Genomic DNA, 24,770 nt, shown 5'->3' with positions numbered 1-24,770 from the left:
GGCTCAGTGGTAGAGCGCTTGCCTTGCATGCCTGAGGCCCTGGGTTCAATTCCTCAGCACCACATAAGCAAAAAGAAAAAAGCCGGAAGTGGCGTTGTGGCTCAAGTGGTAGAGCGCTCGCCTTGAGCTGAAGAGCTGAGGGACAGAGCCCAGGCCCAGAGTTCAGGCCCCATGACCGGACCTCCCCCCCAATATATATATATATGTCTTCAAATACCATCCTGGAACCCTGTGATTGGCCAATGGGCTTTGGAGGTGGAGGGCAATCTCATGCTCTGAGCATGGTCTCATGTTCTTCATTCTTGCTGGTTTGCTTTCTAGTCTCTGACAGAAATTAGTTCAGCTAAAAATGTAGTAGTTAAGCACCAGTGGCTCATGCCTGTAATCCTAGCTACTCAGGGGGTTGAGATCTGAGGATCACAGTTTGAAGCCAGCCTGGGCAGGAAAGTCCATGAGACTCTTGTCTCCAATGAACTCCCAGAAAACCAGAAATGGTGCTGTGGCTCAAAGTGGTAGAGTGCTAGCCTCGAGCACAAAAGCTCAGAGACAGCGCCCAGTCCCTGAGTTCAATTCCCATGACCAATAACAACAACAAAAGAAGATTCTAGGGGCTGGGAAGGTGGCTTAGTGGTAGAGTGCTTGCCTTGCATGCATGAGGCCCTGGGTTCGATTCCTCAGCACCACATAAGCAGAAAAAGCTGGAAGTGGTGCTGTAGCTCAAGTGGTAGAGCACCAGCCTTGAGCTGAAGAGCTGAGGGACAGTGCCCAGACCCAGAGTTTCAGGCACCATGACTGGCAAAAAAGAAGAAGAAGATTCTATGGTTGTTAGAGGGAAAGTTGGGATTTTGTGAGCCCAGGGCCTAGGTTCTGTGGGCTGGGTCTCTCTATCACCACACTTCCCCTCCATAGAGATCCCAGCGCTGAGTCCTATGGAGGTTCAGGAAGGAGGGATGGGAGTCGGGAAGGGCCAGAGGAAAAGGATATCAAGTCATTCATACAGGTCAGATACCCATGTGACCCTGGAAAGATTCTGGTTTTCCTGGTTTTCACACTGGGAATGGATCAGCTATAGTTCCCGGCTAGGGAAGGGACATCCCCCACTAAGCCCAGCTCACCGAGTATTTATATAACCACTGGAATTGCTGAGTCCATTTAAAATCAATTTCTGTCCATCTGGAGTAGATTTAAGAGATGAGGGAAAAGTAAATCTGCAAATATATGGGCTAGCCCTGAGTGGCGGCGTCCTTCAGGCTGTGGGCTTTCGAAGCTCAGAGGTTGTTTCCCGCTGAACTTTGGGTAGAAAAGGACCCAGAACAGCAGGCTGGGAAAAGGGGCAATGGCAGTTGTCCCTTGGCAGCCACCATGGTCACAGCAGCTGTACTGTCCCCATCTTCTCCAGAAAGGAGCTCAGGGAGCTGGAGATTTGACTCAAGTGATAGGGCTCTGGCCTTGAGCAATTATTGCTAAGCAAGAGCTTGAAGCCCTGAGTTCAAGTCCCAGTGCTGGCATACCAACAACAACAAAAACAGAAAAGAGGACGGAGCTCAGGCCCAGAGGTCATCATTGAGCTAGTAGGTTGTTTTTTCTCTGTCATCTGCTTCCCCTTCTTTAGAAACCCACAGATTCCATACTTGGAGGTCAGGCTGGGCTCTGGGTCCTCAGAAGTGTCCTGATTTCGCTGTTCCCAAACCCCATGCAGGGAGAGGCGTCCGGCTCTACTACATCGGAGGGGAGGTGTTTGCTGAGTGTCTCAGCGACAGCGCCATCTTCGTCCAGTCTCCCAACTGTAACCAGCGCTACGGCTGGCACCCAGCCACTGTCTGCAAGATCCCCCCAGGTAAGCCCCTCCCCCAGGGGGTCTTCACCTCGGAGCATGTGGCTGAGGTGCTGAGAGAGCCCTTCTCTCTGCCTTTCCTCCTTACCGTGTTGGCATTGTTAGTTGGGTTTTCTCTGTGCCCATCTACCTGAACCTTCAGGGGGAAAGGGCAGTGTCCAACAGCCCGCCTTTAACCTGGGCACCTGCCTGCTGTGCTAGGTATGTAGCTGACGGCCTGCCTTCCTTCCACCCTCCCTTCCTTCTTCCTCTTTCCTTTCCCTCAGCTCTTCCCACAAACATACATGGCATGTGGGTCCGTGCCAGGTACTGGAGAGGTGGAGGAAGGCATGTTTCCATCCTCATGGATGGAAACCCTACCTCTGAGGTAGGGTAAAAGAAAAAGACAAGCTGGTGGCTCATGCCTGTCATTCTGACTCCTCAAGAGGCCTCTGAGGAGGCCAACTTCAGCAGGAAAGTCTGTCAGACTCTTATCTCCAATTCGCTAGCAAAAACTGGAAGTGAAGCTGTGTGTGGCTCACATGGTGGAGCACTAGCCTTGAGTGCAAAAGCTAAGGGACAGTGCTTAAGCTCTGAGTTCAAGCCCCAGTACACACACACACACACACACACACACACACACACACACGCACACGGTGAGAAGCTGAGCCAAGAGGGCACTTCTTACTGGGGATAGCCTGGGAAAGCTTCCATGAGGAGGAGGAGGAGGAGTCAATGAAGGCATTAGACAGACACAGCATGGCAAAGGTGTGAAGTAAGAACATGGCAGGACCAGGTGAAAGACAGGAGGACCTGAGAAAGTTTTGGTTTTATCTTGGTGGAACGTTACGAGTTTTCTGAGTGAGGCTAACTCAACCCACCTGGTCTCCAAGAACATATGTCAGGTGGAGCCCAATATGTAGTTGGCACATGCCTGGGCCTAAATAGCACAGTTAAGCAGGAGGCTCCCCCAGCCAGAGCCCATTGTCCTGTGACATGCGCTCCCAGAATGTAGTCTTGTAACTGGCCTGACAGGTAGCATGGCCAGGCCAGGACACAGCCCACACCTCTTCTCCCGCTCACGGAGTGGCAGGTGACTGGGCAGGGTAAACTTCAAAACACAGACAATCCCAAACCACAGCAGTGTTCCAGGCTTCTTCAGTGTGTTGTAGTTTGTATTTACAAAAAGACATTTATGTCATTGATTGCATTTACTTCTCTCCAGCTGCACTGGTTCTGCAGTAGAGACATTAAGGAAACAAATTCTGAGTGGTGGGCTGGGAAGGTGGCTCAGTGGTAGAGCACTTGCCTTGCATGCCTGAGGCCCTGGGTTCGATTCCTCAGCACCACATAAGCAAAAAGAAAAAAGCCGGAAGTGGCGCTGTGGCTCAAGTGGTAGAGCACTAGCCTTGAGCTGAAGAGCTGAGGGACAGCGCCCAGGCCCAGAGTTCTGGCCTCACAACCGGACCCAAAAAAAAAAAAAATTCTGAGTGGTTAAGCTGTGTGCCCAAGGACACACAGCAAGTGGCCAGGGCAGTGAAGAGCCTGGACTGAATGACTTGTGTAGTGTTCCTCTACTTCTTGGCTTTGCCAGCGGATCTGGCAAAGTTTGGACCTGGCTCCACCACACTTCCGGGGGAAGAGAGGAGCGGAAGCATACTTGTAATCTTGGCCCTCTGCTTGCTGTTTGGTGAGGACTGAGCGGACTCTGGTGGCATTTGTCAGATCAGAGTCATGGAACTGGGGTGGCCAGTCCATCTTAGAGAGACGACACAGATCCCAAAGGCAACCAGCAGCAGTACACGGCAGAGCAGAGACCTGTGCTGGCCCGATCATTAGCATCACCTTGGCTCACCTTTGATTTTGCCCTGATGTGCGTCTGTCTTCATTTTTCTGATTGCTACATTCCTGGCACTTGGGCTGGAGGACTTCAGATGAGAGGTTTATTTTAAACTTTATTTGTGCCTGTCTCCATTCTACTGAGTTGGATATCTTCCTTCAGTAGGTTGTGTGACTTCAACCCTACTTTGTACAAGGCCAAAATGTGACCCTAGTCTCTTCCCTCTTGATACAGCATGAATCAGGGTCTGGGGCATGTATTACCAACATCCCTCTCTGGGCCTTCCTGTTGCCCAGTTAGGGCCCCCAGCCACCATCAGATCATACAGGCCAAACACCAGAGCCTGGGTCTCCTATTCTTGGATCCCTGCTTGGCCCAGGGTATGTGCTCATGGCCCTCCTCAGTTTTCTATCAGAGCCTTCCACAGCTGGAGTGTGTGTGTGTGTTTGTGTGTGTGTGTGTGTGTGTGTGGGTGATGGTCCAGTCTTCAATCTCTACCCTCACGAGCTGTGTTTCCTGGATAAAATAGGCAGATTGAAGGACAAGGGCTGAGCAGGCTCGTCTTTGGCACTGTGCTAAATGTGGAGTTTGTGTCCGGTGTGATCCAGGGTTCGCCTTGCCGCTGCCCAGCATTCTCTGTGTTCTCTGCAGGATGCAACCTGAAGATCTTTAATAATCAGGAGTTTGCTGCCCTGCTGGCTCAGTCTGTCAACCAGGGCTTTGAGGCTGTGTACCAGCTGACGCGAATGTGTACCATCCGCATGAGCTTCGTCAAAGGCTGGGGAGCGGAGTACAGGTCAGTGCCGGGCTGCCTAGAGCTGTAGGGATAAAATTCCAGGCTGTCAGAGTGGAGGCTCCATGGAGATTCACAAACCAAGTATGGGTCGGTGGAGCAGGTCTGGGAAGCGGGGCACAAGGTGGTGGGGATAGACAGCCCCGGATGAACAGGAAGAGAACCCTGTTTGCCTGGGTGCTTGGCAGTTTCTCAGCCCTGTCAACACACATCCCATGCCCTCTTCCCCACAGGTCTGAGAGGTTCCACTGGTCCCCTCTCAGAACTGGGGCCTTAGGCGGGGAAGGGACTTGCCTGAAATCACTTGGTCGGTAGAATGGCTGAGCCTCAAACATGTGCCCTTCTAGTTGCTGCATCCTGTCTTTCTGGCAGATGGGATCTTATCCAGGAAGTCATCACCCCATTTTCTCTCCCCCACACATCTCCCTAGGACTGCATTTCTAACTCAGGGATCTTGGTTAACCCCAAGCATCTAAAGACATGAAAAACAACCATCAAGGAAGGAGATGAGCTAGACCCAATGGCTTATCCCCATAATCCTAGCCTATCAGGGGGCTGAGATCTGAGGATCATGGGTTGAAGCCATCCTGGGGAGGAAAGTCTGTGAGACACTTTACTGAGCCACCAAAAAATCAAAAGTGGAGCTGTAGTTCAAGTGATAGAGCACTAGCTTTGAGTGAAAAGCTAAAGGACAGTATCTAGAACCTGAGTTCAAGCCCCAGTAACAGCACCATCCCCCCCCCCAAAAAAAAAGAGGAGGAGGAGGAAGAGGAGATGGATTTGCGTGGTTATAATACAATAGTTTACTTGTACACATTTTCTTTAAAAAGTTCCAGATCCAGCTTTAAATATGGAGCTGATTGTAGTCGGATCTACCCGGTCCGGTCTGCTTGTTTGAATTGGAACTGGTCTGAACAAAAATTCAGTTCCTTTTCTTGCTGCATGCAGTCAGAAGTTGCCTGAGAGGCGGAGGCAGAGAGCTGTTTGTCCTTCCTTCACGCCTCCTCCTCAGCCCCTGCACAGACAGACAGACAGACGCAGTGGTGCCTTACACGTCGCCTGGAGCCAGCTCCTTCCAAGTTCCCTTTCTTTTCTCTTCATTTTCCCAGATGTTTGGAATCTATTTTGTTTTGCAGTCATTCTTCACCCCAGCCAAACCCATTTCAATATTGGCTCTGGACCACAGCTTATAATAAAAGCCTGATGAATATGGCTTACAGAAAGTCGGGTTCCCATCACAGGATGGTGGTGTGGACATTCTCCTCCTCCATTGACTAGTCTGTAAACTGCTTTCCTTAACCATCTGCCCCAGAGTGCCAGGGAACATTGGCACCTTGGTCTTTGAAGTCTTTTTCTGAAGCCCCAGAAGACCCAGGAAATCAAGTGGTCAGACCCCAGGAGGAACTTACAATCCTCTTGTAATGGGCTGAAGACATTAGCCTAGACCCACAGGTCGAGCTGGGGAATGTCTTTGCTAGCCTTTTCGCCCTGGCTCAATTCACTTAGGGAATGAAGAGTGAAAGGTTAAAAAAATGAGTACTGTTTTGCAGTGTGGAAGGGAAATAGTTCAAAATGCGCCCCCCCTCCCTCCCCGCCAGTGGAAATGAGCCAGGCAAAAACCTATCTGCTTTTGATAATGGAGGCTGAAGCTTGAGGGGGACACCCCTTTATGAGGCAGACACACTTAGGGCTTATTTCTGAACTCTCCCTCTCCTCAGGCCTACCAGGACAGCAGCCCCTGGACCTAGTGTGTCAGCAAAGTGCTAGGAAGAGGTTCTTGGGGATGTCAGAAGCCCTTTTCCTGGGGGTCCACCCAGCCAGCACACCCCGTCCTGTGCAGCTTTACTGCGTCACAGACGCCTGGCAGAGAGGCAGGGCAGCCTAACCAGCGGGTGCGGCCCCTTCCCAGAACAGTCCTGCCCTGGTCCTGTCTCCTGGGCCAAGCAGAGTAAGGTTTCAGCCCGGCACTCTGCTCTGGGAGGAGGCCAGAAATGGCGAGGCCCAGGCCTCTTACCTCCAGCTGGCACGGGGGCCTCCAGCCACAGCGGATAGCCTCTGCTCAGCCCAGGCCTCTGCAAGGCCGCCTGTGAGCTGCGTCACCCCGGGGTTGAAATGCACACAAAGTGCTTTGGGGGAAAAGAAAACGTGTGGTGCGCCTTTAGTGTTTTTCCAGTAATTGTTCCACGGCTAGCCGTACTCTTTCCTCGTAAGATTTTCCAAAATAAGACCGTAGATGGGAATTCTATCAGCACACTGGGAGCTGGAGGCATGTGGGACTTGTTGGTGTTGCATGCACATGCCCGCCATCAGACAGACACGCGTCATCGTGGCCTGAAGGACTGCCCCCCACCTCCAGATTGGATGAGAGGTTGCAGGTGCCCATTGGCCCAGATAAGAACCAAGGAAAGCAGCTCTGCCTTTCTAAGGCAAAGGCTTGTCCCTCTTAACTGGTGGGCCTCATGGACCTGAGCTTGACTTTATATATTTAACGCTTATTGTGTGCTGGTACTAAGGCTTGAACTCAGGGTCCGGGTGCTTCCTTTAGCTTTTCCACTCGAGGCTTGCCACCCCTCCACTTCTGGCTTTTTAGTGGATAATTGGAAGTAAGGGTCTCACTGAGTTTCCTGCCCCTGCTGGTATTGAACTGTGATCCTCCTATCTCAGCCTCCTGAGGAGCTAGGATTACAGGTGTGAGCCACTAGTGCACAGCTGCATTTAACTCTTTTTGTAAAGGCCTTCCTTCTTCCTCCTAAGAGCCCTTGACTTGCTGAAGCTTTGGCCTGGTAATTTTAGGAATCCAAATCTTATCTGTCGTGGGGCAGTGTCTAACATGGTGAGATACTCTTTTGGCTTTGGTAAGGCACCTTATCACTAAAGCAGGAAATGGTATTCTGATGTCTAAAATCCCGTCTCTTCCTGTTTATTTTTCTTTTCAGGAGACAGACAGTGACCAGCACTCCCTGCTGGATTGAGCTACACCTGAATGGGCCTTTGCAGTGGCTTGATAAGGTCCTTACCCAGATGGGATCCCCCAGCATCCGCTGTTCGAGTGTGTCTTAGAGACCCTGGATGTGAAGGGGAGGGAGAAAGGGCAGGCATGGGGGAAAACCGCCATGGAAGAGATGGAGGAATTCAGCACCCGTTCAACTTATTCTCATCAAGGAAGAAAATTCTCTCTCTCAACTAAGGTGGCACAGGCCTGTTCTCTAAAACACAGAAGCAAACCCGGAAATGGGCTTTCATGGACAGCTATGTGTGCTGAATACACGTGCCCTCTACTCTGGTTTGCAAGGCAAGAAATGGCTTCTGCTCACTTGAGCCAACAGGTAGCAGTTTCACCACTGCCCCTCCCCCAGCCTTCTCTTTTAATGACAGTCGTGTGGGATGTCACCATGTCACCAGCTACCAAGAAAGCCCTGTCCTGGATTGCATGTAGAATTCAACCTTGGAGGGTTGTTCCTAAACTCTTTGGCACTTCTGACAAATATCTTCTCAACTAAGCAGGCGCGGCGCGGCCCTCCCTAACCTTGGCAGTGTTGTGCACCTGGTGAACATGGTGGTTTGGGTAAAGGAGGACTTGTCGGGCTCTCTCCCCTCAGAACAGCACAGCACATGTGTTCAGCACAGCACATGTGTTCGGCACAGCAAATGTGTTCGGCACAGCACATGTGTTCAGCAGTGTGTGGAACCATGGTAAAAGTTGGTGAGAGCCATCTCTCTTCTCAAAATGCCCTTTTCCTTTCTCGGTTGGCTTAGTGTCTGGGGTCCTAGGTTCACATTACTCTCAAGATTTGGAGGATGGTAACAGTTCACACAAAGTGTGGGCCGTGGTGGCGGGAGTCATGGGCCAGAGGCAGCAACCACCGAGGGCATCTTGGACGGTCTCCAAGCTCGCACCGTATTCTCATGTATGTGGCTCTGGCGAGTTTCTGTAGCCAGCTGCCTTCATTAAATCAACTGTATCATATGCTGTTTTTTAAGCGTTTATATTATAAACAAAATAGGCACCCCTCAGCATCTTGACTGGGGAAATTAAGAGCCAGATCAGTAACTCTTGTCTCCCCAAGGTGAGGCATTTCCAGGTTCTGCCAGCACTTTTGGAAGCTGAAATTTACAGAAGCAAACTCACCAGAAGGGAAAGAGCTCAGGTGAATGAAAAGGGCTATTAAAGAAAAAAAACCAAAAAACACTTATTTCACCTTTGAAAACTTCGAGCATGGTACAAAAGGGACCTGTCATCTTCACCCTGGGATGTAAGTTCTCTTGCTTCTGGTAGAGAATCATCAGTGACAACTGATGATTACCAGTGGTAATAAGGGAGAAAACTAGTATAAATTATTTCAACTGGAAAAACAAAAATAAAAAGGAGACCTCCTCTTTTCCTGGCCTTCAGCAGAATACAGCACACAGGATTGCTTCTTCTTTGCTGCTGTTTGTGTGAATTGAATGATTTATCCCACCTTTTTTTGGACAGGGGGGGGGCATGGATTTATCCCAGGAAAAAGGACTTCACAGGATTTCCTATAAAGTCCTATCTTACTCTAGGGGAAGGAAGGAATGTGTCTACTTTTCAACAGGTTTGGGAACCTCCAATGTGATGACATTGCTGATGCTCTATGAAGATGCTGGGGAACATTAACTGGGGAGATTTCTGGTTAGCAGAGCTGCTCCCCAACCCTCTGGAATAGCCAGGAAGAGAAGGAAGGAATCCCTTACCTCTTCTGAGTCTCCCTGAAGGCTGCCAATACACGTTCTCTGAGAGGTCTACATGCCACAGTGTGAAGTTTGAGTTTGCCTTGGAATGGTCTGTGGACTGTTTGCAGATTAGGGACCCCCCCCCGGACATTCACACCCCCCAGTCAGCTCTGAGATCTGGGGCAGAATTCCAATGGTGGCTCTGTCTCTGTTCTAAAAGCCAGGGGCAATGGTTTCTGAGTGGCTTGATTTCTGCACCTGCTACAGGGTCTTTCCCAGGCGGCTTCCGTGGCACACTTGCTATAGCCCACTGGGTGGCCCAGTGTGGCTGAATGTGGATGGTGTCTTTCCATTTTCAATGCTCAAACTGTCTGCCTGTTTCAAAGGGGCCTGAAGTTGAGGGTGTCTCAACTAGCTTCAAGGCTATTTCTTAACCTTTTTTTCCTTTGCAAGCTATCCAAGGAGGATGTGAAGAAATGGTAGGCAGGTTTCTCCCTTTGGCAACCCTGAAATTTAATTTGGGCATGAGGTTAGAAGGTAGTGCTATTTCCGTCATGGACCACAACATAGGTCTTTTAGGACCAAGTACTATCATTGGCCTTCTTAAGTCATAAAACCAGTTTTCTTAGTTTAAAAGCCTGTATGAATGACACTTAGTCATGTAAAACAAAAGGACAATTGAAGTGGAAAAGAGGACATTGGGACAGTTTCAAACAGATCGTTCAGCAGTTTTGTTATTTGCTGGTATTAGGGCTTGAACTCAGGGTCATGCACTGTCCCTTATGTTTTTTGCTCAAGGCTGGAGCTCTACCACTTGAGCCACACCTCCATTTCTAGCTTTTTTTTTGGGTGATTAATTGGAAACAGTTTGACTTTTCTGCCTGGGTTGGCTTTAAACCTTGATCCTCAGATCTCAGCTTCCTGAATAGCTAGCTAGGTGTGAGTCACCAGCATCTAACTCAGCCATTTTAAGCATGGTGTGACCCTGTGTGCTGTCTCCTGCCCCAGGCTTCTGCCCAGTATCTTCATCTTGTGGCTTGTGCTGACACTAAACCATATCCCTAGCACTGGGCAGAGAACCTTGTTCTCAGCACCTCTCCAAGAGCCAACTGTCTCTTTCCTGTTCTCTGCCCCTTCCTTCCCAAGTTAATTTCATCACTCAAACCCGTCCAGTGTGTACGCAGGTAGCGGCCCAAGTCGGTGTGGGTTACGGGTCTGTGCTGACAACCTTCCCAGCTCGGCTGCAGACAGCCTGGCATTTCCAGACAAGCCTGAAGTCAGAAGCGGGGACAGTGACCTTTATGAAGAGCCTACAAGGGTGAGACCTCTGGGCAGGCTTCGCCATTGACCTGCTGGTGTCTCAAGTTGTGATTCTTTTCTGAAATTGTTAATGGGCTGAAGGATGCTATAGCATATTTTGTGTGCTTTGGTTTGTCTTCATCTCCCCTTGGCTTCCTCATTTGGACCTATTCCAGAGATACTTTTTTCCCCCTCAAATCACAAGTTTTCTATAAGTGTGTGGCACACATGTGTGAGCTGTCTGGTTTCACACTGAGTCCTGGAGCTGCCATTCCTGAGGCTCCAGGACTGTCTCCTTAATCCTTAAAAGGAGAGACTGGCCAAGAGAACTGCAGGCTGCTATGGGCTTGTTTACCAAGGAGGCTGCTGGAGATGGCACAGATCTAGCTCTGGCCTGTTCTGTCTGAAATTGGGTTTCTTCGCTTCTGCGTGTCTCCAGGAGAAAACTTAACAACGGCCAGGTTGGCGCTGTTTCTCTATGTGGCACCAGCGTTTCCTCATTGGACCCCTTCAAGTCATGTCTGCACAATGGACGGAGTTGCTTAAGGAGTGCCAGACACTTCCCAAATGGACAAAAGGCAAATGTCTGTTAGAGAACTATCTGTGATGGGGGGTGAGGTGTGACCATCAGAGGAGATGGCAGAACACACAGACACTGTTCAAACCACCTCGTAAGACTCACCTCACGTGTAAACTGGATTGACACTCAAGTGACCCTGTAATTGATCTTTTTTTTTTTTTTAAAGTGTTGCTGTATACTCTAGCATCCTGGTGTTTTTATATATTTATGTAATAATTTCTTAAAACCATTCTGACAGATAACTATTTAATTTTTTTTTTTAAGACAGTTGGGAAGACCTCCTAAGGGCAGGGGCTGGAAGAGCTTTGCAGAGCTGGTTCTGAGTGTTTGGTGGAGGGTGTAAAGGCATTTTTTTTTTTTTTGGCCTAGCATCCAAAACACCAGACCAGGCTGAGCCAAGTGGCAGTGCGTAGGCACGCATGGTTCTGAATGGAAGCAAAGCCCCTCTCTCCCTGGGGTCCCAACTTCACTGAAGTGGAGCTGTCTTTAGCCAAGTTGCCCTCAAATAGCCCTTCCTGCCGTCATGGTAGACAGGCTGATATGGACTCTTTACGTTTTGTGTTGGGGGCAGGATGAGAATGTGGGAATTGTGGATAACCCTCACTATTCAGCCAGCTTGGCCTTTGGATACCTTTGTAAAAAGCATGTATGTATTTATAGTGTTTTAGATTTTTCTAACTTTTGTATTTTAAAAGCAGAGCACCTGTTTGTCTAAGCATCTTACCCCAACTGTTAAAGAGTTGCATCCTCTCCCCCCACCCCCACCCCCACCTCTTCCTCTTGTAAGTGCCCTTCTAATAAACGTCATTGGAAAGCTTCTGGGTCTGGAGCTCAGCCTGTGTCTTTTTTTGATGCTGGTACTGGGGCTTGAACTTTGGGCTTGGGCCCTGTCCCTTTTCTATTTAAGGCTAGTGATCTACCTTTTGAGCCACAGTGATACTTTCAGTCTTTGTTGCCCCGCATTGTATTTTTTACCCCTGGCTTCTTTTACTTACACTCTTCCCCCAGCCCCAGCACAAGGCTTTGTGCTTGTTTGGATTCTTGCTCAGCTGGTGTTCTACTCGAGCCACACACTTCCAACCCTGCTTTTGGTTGGTTATTGGAGACGGATGGCTTGCAGACATCTCTGCCCAAGTTGGCATCAAACTATGATCCTCTACATCTCAGTCTCCTTAATAGTGAGTACAGGCATGAGCCACTGGGGCCTGGCTCCCTTTCCATCTTTTTTTTTTTTTTGCTGAATAAATGAACCATTAATGTCTGGTCTGGTGAATTCTACCTTAGCCAATACTGTGTGTTAATTTCCACTCTGCTTGGATTTTTAAGTCCTTTTATATAATTAGAGGAATGTCATCAAAATGCAACTCCTGGTTGCCTTTTATTAGGGCTATTCTAAAATTTGAATGTGTTCCCCTTTAGTGCAGGAATAGCAAATTGTGCCCAAATTACCATAATTATCTGTATTGCTGCTTATGACAAACCTCATGAATCACAGTGATAGATCATGTCTGCCTACCTCCCCATCCAACCCTCTGAACTCAGCTACCTGATCAGGCAGAAACTTGACAATGCTACCAAAACAGTGAGGCTCCATGAAGTCCTCCAAAGGGGAGAAGGCCTCTGCCCTGGGCCTTAGGTTTCAAGTTCATGTCACAAGGATGGATGGAAGGAGGGAAGGAAATGAAGGGAAGGAAATGAAGGGAAGGAAGGAAATAATTTTAGGACACATCAAGACCAAGGGGAAGGTGGCTCAGTGGTAGAGGCTTGCCTTGCATGCCTGAGGCCCTGGGTTCGATTCCTCAGCACCACATAAGCAAAAAGAAAAAAGCCGGAAGTGGCGCCGTGGCTCAAGTGGTAGAGTGCTAGCCTTGAGCTGAAGAGCTGAAGGACAGTGCCCAGGCCCAGAGTTCAGGCCCCACGACCGGACCCCCCCCCAAAAAAAAAAAACAGTTTAGTAAAGAAGACAAAAAAGCACAATATCTACCCAAGCACGAGTTCAGGCAAATCTGGTAACAGATGCAATCAATATTCAGATATTTATGGTGAAAAAGTGAGCTGGGGGTTTGACCGAAAGTCATGTTGGGAAAAATTAACCCCTTTATTCTTCTGTTACAGTTTTATCATTTGGTCTGTTTATCAAACTTGGATCATTAAGACACCAGTATCTGAGCATTTCTTTAAAAAACTGGTTCTACCAGGTGCTCTCTTCAAGAGAAGTGACTATCTAGGAGACGCTTTCCTTTGTAAACATTTTTATGATCAGACTTATTTCCCAAATGGTTTTTCTCACGATGTGAGTCTTTAAGATATTCTTGTTCACGTCCCAGAATATATGATTTGGGTAAGTAGGCGAGGCCGAGGGAGAGCCGCTTCTCTTTTGTACTATAGTTGCTGCTCGGTGAGGAAGTGTGAAGCATTAAAGCCAAGACAGCAATGTCTGTGGCTTTTTAGTCAAGCTGTTGGGCTAACATAGTGTTTCTCTGTGAATTCCTGGCTCCCGTGTCCTTGCCTCATTTTCCCTGATCTGCCCTGCCTCAAAAGCCTGCTGCTATATTTTCTCAGAATGTGATTGTGTGTGTATGGGGGTAAGGGGTGCCTTTCTGCGCAAAACCCTTTGGCTCTTCAATCAAGTCCTTGTGGAGCAGGTGCAAACTCTACATGGTGTTTCAAGGTCTTCCTCCTACCAACCTTTCAACAATTTGAGGTCTCCTAATGTACCTACTGCTTTCTGATTCCCGTAACTGTTCATATCATGACTTTCCACTTACTCATCTGCCCAACTTTTCCCTCTCTCCTTTCAGCTCCACTCAAGCATTACTTCCCCTCAGTCTCTAGTTCTGGGTTGTGTCCTTGATTCAGTATCACTTGGGTCTAGAAGTGCAAATGATCAGGCCCCACCCCAAACTAATCAGAAACATCCGGGTGTCTCGATATGGATTCATTTGAGAACCACTACTCATGCTCTGTGCTCAGTACCCGATTCTTGTTATCCCATAGTCACTCTACTTTGCACATACTGCCTGGCTTCCTGTCCTTTGTGACCTTGGCTGGCATGTCTCCTATTGCCACCTCAATTGGACTCTGAGCTCCCTGCAAAGAGAAACTATATGTTCAAGTCTATATCCTCTGCTATGATCACTCTGCGTCTGACACAAGCTTCACAGTATTGGCTGACCCCTGAATTCTTGTATTAAGCCATCTTACTATTAATGACATCCTGGGAAGTTTTTAGGGAAGCACAAATGGTACAAGCCATGTCCTTGAACTTCAGATTAAAAAAAGAATCTTAGCCAGGTGCTGGTGGCTCACGCCTGTCATCCTAACTACTCAGGAGGCTGAGATCTGAGGATCAAGGGTTTGAAGTCAGCCCAGGCAGGAAAGTCCATGCAACTGCCATCTCCAATTAACCACCAGAAAACCAAAAGTGGCACTGTGATTCAAAGTGGTAGGCTACTAGCCTTGAGTAGAGACAGTTCAGACACAGCACCCAGGCCCTGAGTTCCAGCCCCATGATTGACAACAAAACAAAACAAAAATGCTCTTTTCCAAACACTGTTTCCTTCAAGCACCTTCCCCTGGCTCACTGAGCTTGAGTCTTTACAGCATTAAATCCTCCTGCTTGATAACAGCAACAATCATTAGTCATTTCATCAGACAGTAGCTGGGGCCATCCTTGCTAGAAGCTGTTTTGTGGGGTGGGGGGCTTTATATGACCTGCTGTGTTGCTCAAGTTCTTTGTTAAAGGCAGAGAGTATTTGGGCCATTAATAGGCAATACATAATTGCGGCTCAAGCCTGTAATTCCAGCACTCAGGAAGCTAAGGCAAATGGATCTCTAGTTCAAGCCCAGTCTGGCTAAATAGTGAGACTGTCTCAAAAAAAACACCCAGATACCACACAAGGGTTGTAGAAAAATGTTCTTTTCTTTTCCCCCCAAGCCTGTGTTCCAAGGATGTAGTAATAACTATTATGGCCAGGCTCTGAGTCAATACTTGCCCGAAAGGAAACAAAGTAGAACTGTAAATCACTGAAGAGTTGGAATGGGGCTCAGTAATGTTCCGAGAACAGGCCCCAAATACTGCTGTTTCTGCTTCAGTTGTGGAAAAGAAAAACTACAGGGGGTGATCCTGCAAACCAGAGAAGCTAAACTTAGAACCAAGCAAGATACTTGTGACACTAGAAGAACTAGCTCTGAGAAAACTTCACAAAGAACAAGACCTGTGGTGTTTGTAAACGCCTAAGCAATGGCAAAATCTGAAATCCAGAAAACTTCTAAGTCCCTCCTGCAAGTGGAATCCAAACCCCAAACCTGAATTCTGCTCATCTGATTTAGATGTAACATACAAATTACAGGGAAAAGTTCAATAGGGTGTTATTTTCAAACCAAGCTAAGCTACTGGGTTCAGGGCACTTGTTCTACCTATAGTCAGTCCTCCAATGTGGTTTGTATTTAATGATTCAATGCTGGAGTTCAACTGTCAAATATAAGGTAGAGGGTGTGAAGAATAAATCTCCTATCAGAACGTTCACTGAAGCTTGTCTACATCCATTAGATGTCTGATGAATCAGAACCCTGACCACACCAGATACATGTTTGCTAAATTTAGTTTTGCATTAGCAAACACTCAAGCTCAGAATAGTCCACAGAACTCTCATCTTACCCTTAGACAGTGGTTCTCCTAAGACTGTTTTCCACCCTGGCCAAACTGGCTAAGGCAGCTCTAAGCCATTGTTAGAGGCTGGCCCAATGCTTAAAGGAAGCTGACAAGCCATGCAAAAAATAACCCAAACCAAATCAAACCATACTGAAAAACATTTATCCCCACCTCTCCACAATGGGAGCATGAAATCAGCCATGGATCCCATTTCACGTGTTAGAAGTCGTCTGCAGGAGTGGCCTGACGCCTTCCATGGCCCTTGAACCACATCCCACATTACTCAGCCAAAGTAAGTCTAGCTTCCCTGAACCTCTAGCTTCTCTCAAACCGATGTGGCCAACATCTATAAATAGAGCAAGCAAACTGGTTCTGTCAATCTTCTCATACTCTGGCAGGACAGTGTATTTTACAATTATAAAAATATGTATGTCTTCATCACTATAAAATTATTACATAACCCATGACTTTCTCTAGGGGAAGAGGTTTATTCATGTCTCTCTGTACCTTCCAATATTTGTGGATCTTCAGACTTGGTTATATTCACAAAACATGAGCCATGCCTTCCAAGTGTCAAGCACTGTGCTAGGCACAAAGAGAAATGTTTGAAAGAAAACATGCCTTCTTACCTTAAATCCAAGCTGGAAGCCAGGTGCTGATGGCTCACAACTGTAACCCTAGCTACTCAGGAGACTGAGATCTGAGGACTGTGTTCAAAGCCCACCCAGGCAGACAAAACTGTGAGACTGTTAACTCCAATTTACCAACAATAAAAACACAAGCAGAGGTATGGCTCAGTGCCAGCTTTGAGCAGAAAAGCTAGGGAATAACACACAGGCCTTGGTTTCAAGCCCCAGGTTTGTTGTTGTTTTTTTAAATCCAAGCTGGATGGGTTAAATTTGTACGACATGTGCACAGGTCACTTTACAGAGGCTGCAGTGGTTACTAAATTGCTCTGGCTCAAGATCACTCTTCTGAACACTCATTCTTCCCTGAGGTGTCACCCCAGAAAGCTGAGGTCTTAAAACTGCTTAGTAGATGCCGGGAGCCAGTGACTCAACGCCTGTAATCCTAGCTACTTAGGAGGCTGAGATCTGAGGATTTCAGTTCAAAGCCGCCCAGGCAGGGAAGTCCGTGAGACTCTTAGCTCCAATTAACCACCAGAAAATGGGAAGTGGCGCTGTGGCTCATGTGGCAGAGTACTAGCCTTGAGCTGAAAAGCTCAGGGACAGTGCCCAGACCCAGAGTTCAAGACTCACAACCAACAACAACAACAATAAAAATGTGAGGGGACTGGAACTAGTGAGTTTCACAATCTGGTTACCTCCACTGTGTATATCTAATCCTTTGGAGGCTTCTCCCACCCCACCCTCTACCAGAAAACAACAGAAGCAAAACAATACACATCGGCAGGCTTTACAAATTAAGTCACATTTTAATTTGGCAAATCTACCAAATCAAGTTCACAGCTATTTTTTTTTTTTAGGCTGTTTCTCCCAACCATGTGACCTACTACATTCTCTAAAGCCTTCCGTGTTTTAAGGAAAGCATGTTCCACCTTTCTGGTTAACCCAGAGCCAAAATTTATCAACTTAGAGAAACGCAGTCATCTCTGAGACATCAATCAACTGACAGAACACTGGAGAACCTGACCAGACCTTGGTGGGGAGGGGCAAAGGCCATCCCATTGCTACCAGGCATGCTTAGCCACTGAATGGCCACCTCCATATGGGTCTGGAAGCCCCACTCGCACACACCTGTCTCAGGTGCCGCCACAGTGATTGTCACGGGGTGCCCAGAGCAGGTGTGGAGCTTATTTCTGCTCGTGGTCTATCTACCCTGGCTCTCTCCCTGCTAAGAGAATGGGTTCAGAGCCCACACAAGGCTAGAACCAGTTCTCAGCCTGGGTGCCAGCACCATCCATTTATGAAGCCGGGCCTGGTTAGAGCCAAAGCAGTAACTACCACAAAGGAGGTAACGACTTGCATTACAAGTGTCACCTGAGATGGAAACAAGGATTTTATCTGTGGCACTTTCTACTGGTCTTTAACGTTTTTCCTTTTTGAGATGAGTTTCTCTGGGGCTGACCCAAACAGGACACAGGGTAAAGAACCAAGGGGACTCCCTCGGGGGCAGCTCTGAAAGGCGGAGAGCAGCCAGCAGCCCTGGGAGTAAAACGAGGTGCTCAAGACTGTGCTGCCTAGCGTGGCACGCCCTCTCCCACCGCTCTGTGCTACTATTTTGGCAATCATCTCTGTTTGGCTTTCAGACAGGAAGAGGGGACACTTGCCTAGTGCTCAGGACTTCAAGTGTGACAGCACAGCTCTGACATCTCAAATGGTCAAGGAGAAGGCTCAGGCAGGCGAGGTCTTCACCATAATTTCACCACAAGCTCAGTAATGAGTGCTCACTGTTTCCCCAAGGATACCCCTGGGTCTTCTTTCTCTCACTCCCAGCCCTCCGCCCTTGCAGCAATTCAGTAGAGGGTTTGTTTTAGCCCCACCACAGCAGGAAACCTTTGCCTCACTTTACAGTCTAAAAATACGCAGTGGTTTTTTTTCAATTCTTTGTAGCCTGAGCTCAGACACTTCAAAAGAAATGCCCAAAGCATTGTTTTTGGTTGGAGACAAATCTGTGGGCCACTGAGTGTGGCTGCCTCACACCTCCTTTATTCCCCCCAAAGCGTCACAGCTCAAGGTGCAATCTCCGTGAATGGGAACCAAATCTCCCACCAAGGAAAAACTGCTCACAGTTGTTCGCAATTAAACGCGAATGTGGGAATGCTAAAAAAAAAAGCTGGCAGGAATGACTGGAATGAACTCGCAGACCTCCGAGATTCATTCTACTCCCATTCCTAAAACAAAAACAGCCTTTGAGAAACTTTCACGTTATTCTCAGTTATTCTCATCGCGTATACTTCTCATTCCCTTCCGCGGAAAAAGAAAAGATTTTTAATTCCCTAGTCAAGGCTAAAATCAAGGGGCCCCTAAAAACTAGGCAGGCGGCCAACATGTGAGTAGAATCTTGGCCAATTATGACTGGCTTGAGCAGGGCTGAGTCCCAGGTGAAGAATGCTGAGCATCTGTTAGTCAAACCTAGCAGAGATAACTTAGTGCTCTTCATCGGAAGAAAGGCCCTCAATTTCATCTCTGTCTCCCCCGATTGCCATCCAGAATGCTTTGGCCACCTGTGGAGAGAAGCATGCAACAAGTTTTAGGCAACATCTGCTTCCTAATTTTTGGCTCATTTCATACATCATACCTTGAGCTCAATGAAGTCTAAAAGTCTCTCCAGCAACATGTATCAAAACCCTTAAGTACCTTTGACCCAGGATGGCCACATCTGCAGCATTACTAGAGACATGATTAGAGTTACATACAAATAAGACGGGTAAGGACATGCATAGCTCCATTACAAAGCATCAAGAAAACACATATTATGGGCCTAAATGTCTAAAAGTGAACTAGATAAATTTCAACCATCATATAATGGAATACCATTCACTAACAGCGTAAGTTTCCTGTCAAGAATACGTGCTACTATGGTAATAATAAACCACAGCAACTAAGAGTGGTCCAGCTCCAGAGTCAGAAAGTCAGACAGCTTTCTCAATGAAGCTCTCAGTGTAAGTTAACATACATTTGAGACATCTTAGTTTGATTTCCATAACTGTATTACTGCTGTGTTTGACTAGGTCTAAGTTACTGTCCAATGAAAAGCTTATGCAAAAAGGCTTCAGAAGTACACACATGTGATAGGTAATTATATTATGAAAGCACTGGGGCTTTTATAGATACTCAATAAATACCTGACTGATTATCTCACCTTTTCTGCATGCAACTTTCTTTGCTCATGAGGAAGCGTCGCAGCTTTGTCTAGGGGAAAAATATATCTTAAGAAATTTGTCGAATAGCAACTGAGAGTCTGGGATGTATGGATGTTCTAACACTAGAAGACGGGAGATGGGTTTCAAAGACACACGCTTATGGCATAATCATTGCAGCTATTAAGAAGCTCAGTCTCCCAAATTTGCCAGATGGGAATGATGTGAATAAAATGGTGGGGTCTTACAGATGCTGTGTTAATGAGATACTGAAAGAAAGAGGGAGGGGGACTCAAGAAGAAGGGAAAGGAAGAGGAGAGAGAATGAAGAAAGGGAATTTTCCCTGGGAGATTTTTTTTTTTTTAAACAACAGAAGATGAGACAGTCCCAAGTAGGAAAGTTTTCTAAGACATTTGAAACAAGAACTCAGAATCCAATCTAGCAGTTGCAGAATAAGATCCCACTACATAAAATAGATGGATATCAAGATGCGAATAGGTTTGACACATGGAACTGATTACCTTTCATTTCCTTTAACTTTGAAAATAGTCTCTCAAAATTCTCCAAATCTCCCCCTCCAGTGGTAAGACTGGCTAATTCTTGAATATCCAAATCTAACATGGGATCTGAAATAACAATTTGTCACAAGTTATTTATATATGTGCACTACATACACATATACATATAGGTATATCTATATACATAAACACATATATAAACACACACACATATGTTATGGCTTTTTTGGTAACTCAGTGGAGATAAAAGTCTCATGGGCCCAGTACTGGTGGCTCACGCCTATAATTCTAGCTACTTAGGAGGCTGAGATATAAGGATTATGGTTCAAAGCCAGCCTGGGCAGAAAAGTCCCTGAGACTCTTATCTTCAATAACCTAAGAAGTGGCACTGTGGCTCAAGTGGCAGAGTGCTATCCTTGAGGACAGGAAGTTTAGGAACAGTGCCCAAGCCATGAGTTCAAGCCCCAGGACAAAAAAAAAAAAAAAAAAAAAAGTCTCATTGACTTCCCTGCCTGGGCTGGCTCAGAGCCTGGGATCCTGAGTAGCTAGGATAACAGGTATGGAGCCACTGGCTCCAGCCCAGCACCTTTAGAGTGTCCTCCTTGACCAACCCAGGTCCCAGGCCCCCTTCCTGAGAGTACCTTCCACACTGACAGTTCATGATGCTGTCCCAGCACCTGCATAGGATCCACCCAGTGCTTCTGAGAACAATGAGCAATGAAAATGGGCTTGAATACCTGCACCGTTGACTGCTCTAACTTCATCTTTACAATGACCCAGGAGGACAGACTTGTTATCTCTCCTTTACAGAAGAGGAAACTACTAAAGGCAGCGGAATGTACTCAGGTCATATCTACTAGCAGTAGAGCCACAATTTGAGCCCATAATCTTAAGTTACATCAAACTCTAGAGCTCATGACCTTGACCGCAAGTCCTCTCTTTAGACTTGGACTATGAGTTCCTGGATGACAAAGGTGATGACAATTCTTTGCATCTTACCACAATGCCATACAGATAATTTGACATTTAACGTGCATTCTGGTTAATATTGCAGAACTCAAGCTAAAATTTGTAGTAATTAAGTTGTAGCTGGTACTAGAATTTGAACTCTAGGCCTCGGCTTGCTTCCTCAGCTAGTGCTCTACCACTTGAGCCACGCCTCCAGCTGAGATTTTCTTTTTCTGGAGGTAAGAGTCTCACAACTTTTCTGCCTAGGCTGGCCTTGAACTTCTGTCTTCTGGATCTCAGCCTACTAAGATGTAAACCACTGTCACATGGCTCTAGTTCTTATTAGAGAATGTTTTTTAGAAATCAAGATCTGAGTGCTAAGCATATTCACTGCCATTGGGGTACTGCTGCTACCGGATTGCTCAGTGGACAAACTAAGATATATGCGTGTGTGTATACTAATACACGCACTCTCACTTTCTAGATGCATGTCCCTATTGCCCTAATTATAGGGCACATTTAAAAAAAATTTTAGCAATTTTTTATTGGGATTAAGTGATTACATAAATTTTATAGTATTGTGGGGTACTGATACTTAGTTAAAGTAACAAACACATTCTAACCTTCATGAGGCAAATTGTCTTTATCATGGTCTATAAAGTTTATGAGTTCTATGAGCTTCGACAATACAGTTATTTCTTCCATGTCGGGTGAAATGTACATTTCTTTCCTTTTGCTTAGTTCAGCTGTTCTATAGGGCACATTTTTTTAAAGAAGAATGAGTTCATACATATAGATTCCAGTATCAAAGGGTCCATTCTAGCCTTCCCCTCTTTATTAGTAATTTCTTCCTCTGAAAATAAAGAAACCTACTTCATTATCTGGAATATATTTTCTTCTTTTTTAATACTTACTGATTAATTTATTGGCTGTGCTGGTACTGGGACTTGAACTCAGGGCCAGAGCCTAGGTGATGCCATTTAGCTTTCTGGCTCAAGGCAGGCACCCTACCACTTGAACCACAGCTCCATTTCTGGTTTTTTTTTTGCTGGTTAATTGGATATAAGAATCTCACAGACTTTCCTGCCTAGGCTGGCTTCAAAGCACAATCCTCGTCTCTCAGCTTCTTGAGTAGCTAGGATTACAGCTGTGAGCCACCAGTGCCTGGATCAACAAATATTTATATATACTTTCCGAATTGCTAGCTGATGTCCCTATGAGAAAGAAATTTACTAATGAGAGTTCAGGATTCCCGCTGCTCCTCTGCTTTTAAGGTTAGGATATCGAGTCTAGGAGATGTTTCTAAAGTAGCTTGGTTTGCTCCTGTCCTCACCATGCTCTCTTCTGTGTGGTTAATAATTTGTCTTAATGGCAGAAACTTCAGCAGGTTTTAAAATCCAATATCGTGAGGACTCAACTGAGATGGAAGGTGAAGAGAGATTATATACATACAATTATTCACCTTTTATGTTTCTACAACAATCACCTGAGCTTTCTAAATGGATTATCTTATAACCAGAAAAAAAATTTAAAAGTTATCACTGCATTTGAGCTGTAGCAGCATAGCAATGAGCAGAAATATCAGCAGTTTCCCAGCAAAACAACAGGAGCCCTGGCTTTTGGAAGCACAATGGATTCCAGCTTCAGCTCCCCATGCTTCCTGTCATTGGGCAGGTTATTAAATTGCTCTAGCTTTCAAGGTCATCTCTGATAGAGCTGCTCCACTCAACATCATTACCACATGAGAAAGTGGATGCATAAGAACTTTAAAAGGATGCGAGAGGGCCGAGAAAGGTGCATTATTCTTGTCACTGCCAATACGGACTATTAAATACTATGGAAAAAACCCCCAGTGATTACAGATACTAAAGCTGTTTCACCACCTGGTTCTGCCATGACTAAGATGATCTGAATCAAGATGTGCTGAGGAAAATCAAGGAAGAACCAGCAGTTATGTATTTATTATTATTATTCCCTTATCTGATCACCATGGGCAAGGACTCACATTCACTTGGGATACACAGTCCATTTTCTTCCCTTCTCCATGTTTAAAGCCTGCACTCTCCGAACCCTCACCTCCCCCAACCTCCCCCCGCCCCCAAATTCCTGCCTGTTATTTATGGCCACCATTATCTCTGTGGCCATAGAAGGAGCTTACCCACAATGCTGTCCACCTGGGCTTCTGCTGTGCTACTTGCACCCCGCTGCCCCAGGACAGAGTCTGTCCTCTCTGATGCTGGCAAATGAGGCTGCTGGAAAGGAAAAGACGCAGAAGCCACAAATTAATAGTGGGCTACTGCAGAGATAATACAAAAAGACTCACACTGGCTGGCTAGAGAGAAGTAGTATACAGTTAAAGGCAAGAAGGAGCAAGATCACATTTAAACATAAAAGGCACTCAAAGCTGGTGGCTCACACCTGTAATGCTAGCTACTCAGGAGGCTGAGCTCTGAGGATTGTGGGTGGAAGCCTGCTGGAGTGACTCTTACCTCCAATTCGCTACAAGAAAACTGGAAGTGGCAGTGAGGCTCAAGTGGTAGAGTACTTGCCTTGAGTGAAAAAGCTCAAGTACAGCACCCAGGCCCTGAGTTCAAGCCCTACAACTGACAAAAAAAAAAAAAAAAGTCACTAATTGGTGAGTATTCTTCCCCAGGGGGGAAAAAGGCTAAGAAGTGTGACAATTTTGCTACATGAAAACATGGTTTTGTGTGCATAATTTAAGATCCATAGTGAAAATGCACATCCAACACAAGCAGCTTTCATCAGAGGCTGATGGTAAAGACCCTTGGAAGGACAGCATGCCACAGCATTGCTCCTGGCTCTGGCACCGCTCCCGGCTCCAGCTTGCTAAGCCAGGTGAACCTGCACCTGAGACCTGAGCACAGATGGTGAAACAGCACTGTCGGCTCATGATGTCCCAACAGTTTGGGACAAGCCTTTATACCCAAGAAGTACTCAAAGAACGGCTACCAATTTCATTTCCTACTTAAGATCTGGCGCCCAAGTTTATGCTCCCTGGAAACCCTACTGTATTTCAAAAAGGTATCTAAGCAAAAAAAAACACAGGCCAGCTCCAACTGTAGATCTCTTGAAAGGGCTGACTCCTTTTGCAGGGCTAAACTAGCCTTCTCTTAACCAGAGCCAGTGGTACAGGGCTATTTTACATTCTTCTGTCATCTACTTTTAATACTGCCTGCCTCTTAAGTAGAAAAGAAAAAAAAATAGAAGAAAAACAAAAAAAAGAATAGAAGAAAGTGTAAAGATTCATAATGGCAAGGAGAAATTAAAGCTAAAGAGGAGACAAGATCCAAGAAAATCTTTACCTCTGAGTGACAGGTCTCCACTGACCCAATGCTATGGTTTGTTCCAGCCAATGAGTTGAGAAGGCTAAAGCCCTGGTTCCTATCTGAAAAGAGAAGAAAAAAAAAAAAAAACTCAAAACAAAAAAACAGTCACTGAATCTTCTAATTTACATTTTGCTTTTCTTTTCCCCCCCAAGTATTGGGTTTGAATCCAGGGCCTCAAGCTTGACTATGCAAGCGTCAATCACTTGAGTTATGCCCATAGCTGTCATTTACATTTTAAGTTATTAAAATTAGCCTAATTACTGTAGCCTATGCCTATAATCTTAGCTACTTAGGGGGCTGTCTGTGAAGAGAGTCTGTGAGACTCTTCAATTAATTGGCAAAAAGCTGGTCAGGAGTCATGAGTAAAAGCCAAACGAGACACTGAGGCCTGGAATTCAAGTCACTGTATCATCACACACACACACACACACACACACACACACACACACACACACACACA

General features: G+C 46.4%; 2 protein-coding genes across 5 annotated transcripts in view; one reads left to right on the top strand and one right to left on the bottom strand.

Annotated features, from left to right (window-relative positions):
* The window catches only part of Smad3 (SMAD family member 3), a 115,923-nt gene extending 107,847 nt beyond the window's left edge, over positions 1 to 8,076 (top strand). The window contains exons 7-9 of the mRNA XM_013010246.1: positions 1,700 to 1,837; positions 4,305 to 4,449; positions 7,383 to 8,076. Coding sequence (XP_012865700.1) covers positions 1,700 to 1,837; positions 4,305 to 4,449; positions 7,383 to 7,506 — 407 coding nt within the window. The 3' untranslated portion in view covers positions 7,507 to 8,076. The remainder of the gene's footprint in view (positions 1 to 1,699; positions 1,838 to 4,304; positions 4,450 to 7,382) is intronic.
* A 9,008-nt stretch (positions 8,077 to 17,084) lies between these two features.
* Positions 17,085 to 24,770, bottom strand: part of Aagab (alpha- and gamma-adaptin binding protein) — a 42,848-nt gene continuing 35,162 nt past the window's right edge. The window contains exons 6-11 of one of the 4 annotated variants that reach the window (XM_013010207.1): positions 24,287 to 24,369; positions 23,122 to 23,215; positions 21,754 to 21,816; positions 20,019 to 20,123; positions 19,500 to 19,549; positions 17,085 to 18,861 (exon numbers count right to left, since the gene is read on the bottom strand). In XM_013010207.1, the coding sequence (XP_012865661.1) occupies positions 18,784 to 18,861; positions 19,500 to 19,549; positions 20,019 to 20,123; positions 21,754 to 21,816; positions 23,122 to 23,215; positions 24,287 to 24,369 (473 nt within the window). In that variant the 3' untranslated portion in view covers positions 17,085 to 18,783. Of the gene's footprint in view, positions 18,862 to 19,499; positions 19,550 to 20,018; positions 20,124 to 21,753; positions 21,817 to 22,302; positions 22,381 to 23,121; positions 23,216 to 24,286; positions 24,370 to 24,770 lie in introns of those variants that run through there. The other 3 variants (XM_013010209.1, XM_013010208.1, XM_013010210.1) reach the window with 3 other exon arrangements.

Source organism: Dipodomys ordii, unplaced genomic scaffold (genome assembly GCF_000151885.1).
Source record: "Dipodomys ordii isolate 6190 unplaced genomic scaffold, Dord_2.0 Scaffold11, whole genome shotgun sequence".
Lineage (NCBI taxonomy): Eukaryota > Metazoa > Chordata > Mammalia > Rodentia > Heteromyidae > Dipodomys > Dipodomys ordii.
The sequence above is the reverse complement of the archived record's forward strand: the minus strand, read 5'-3'. Positions and strand labels throughout refer to the sequence as shown.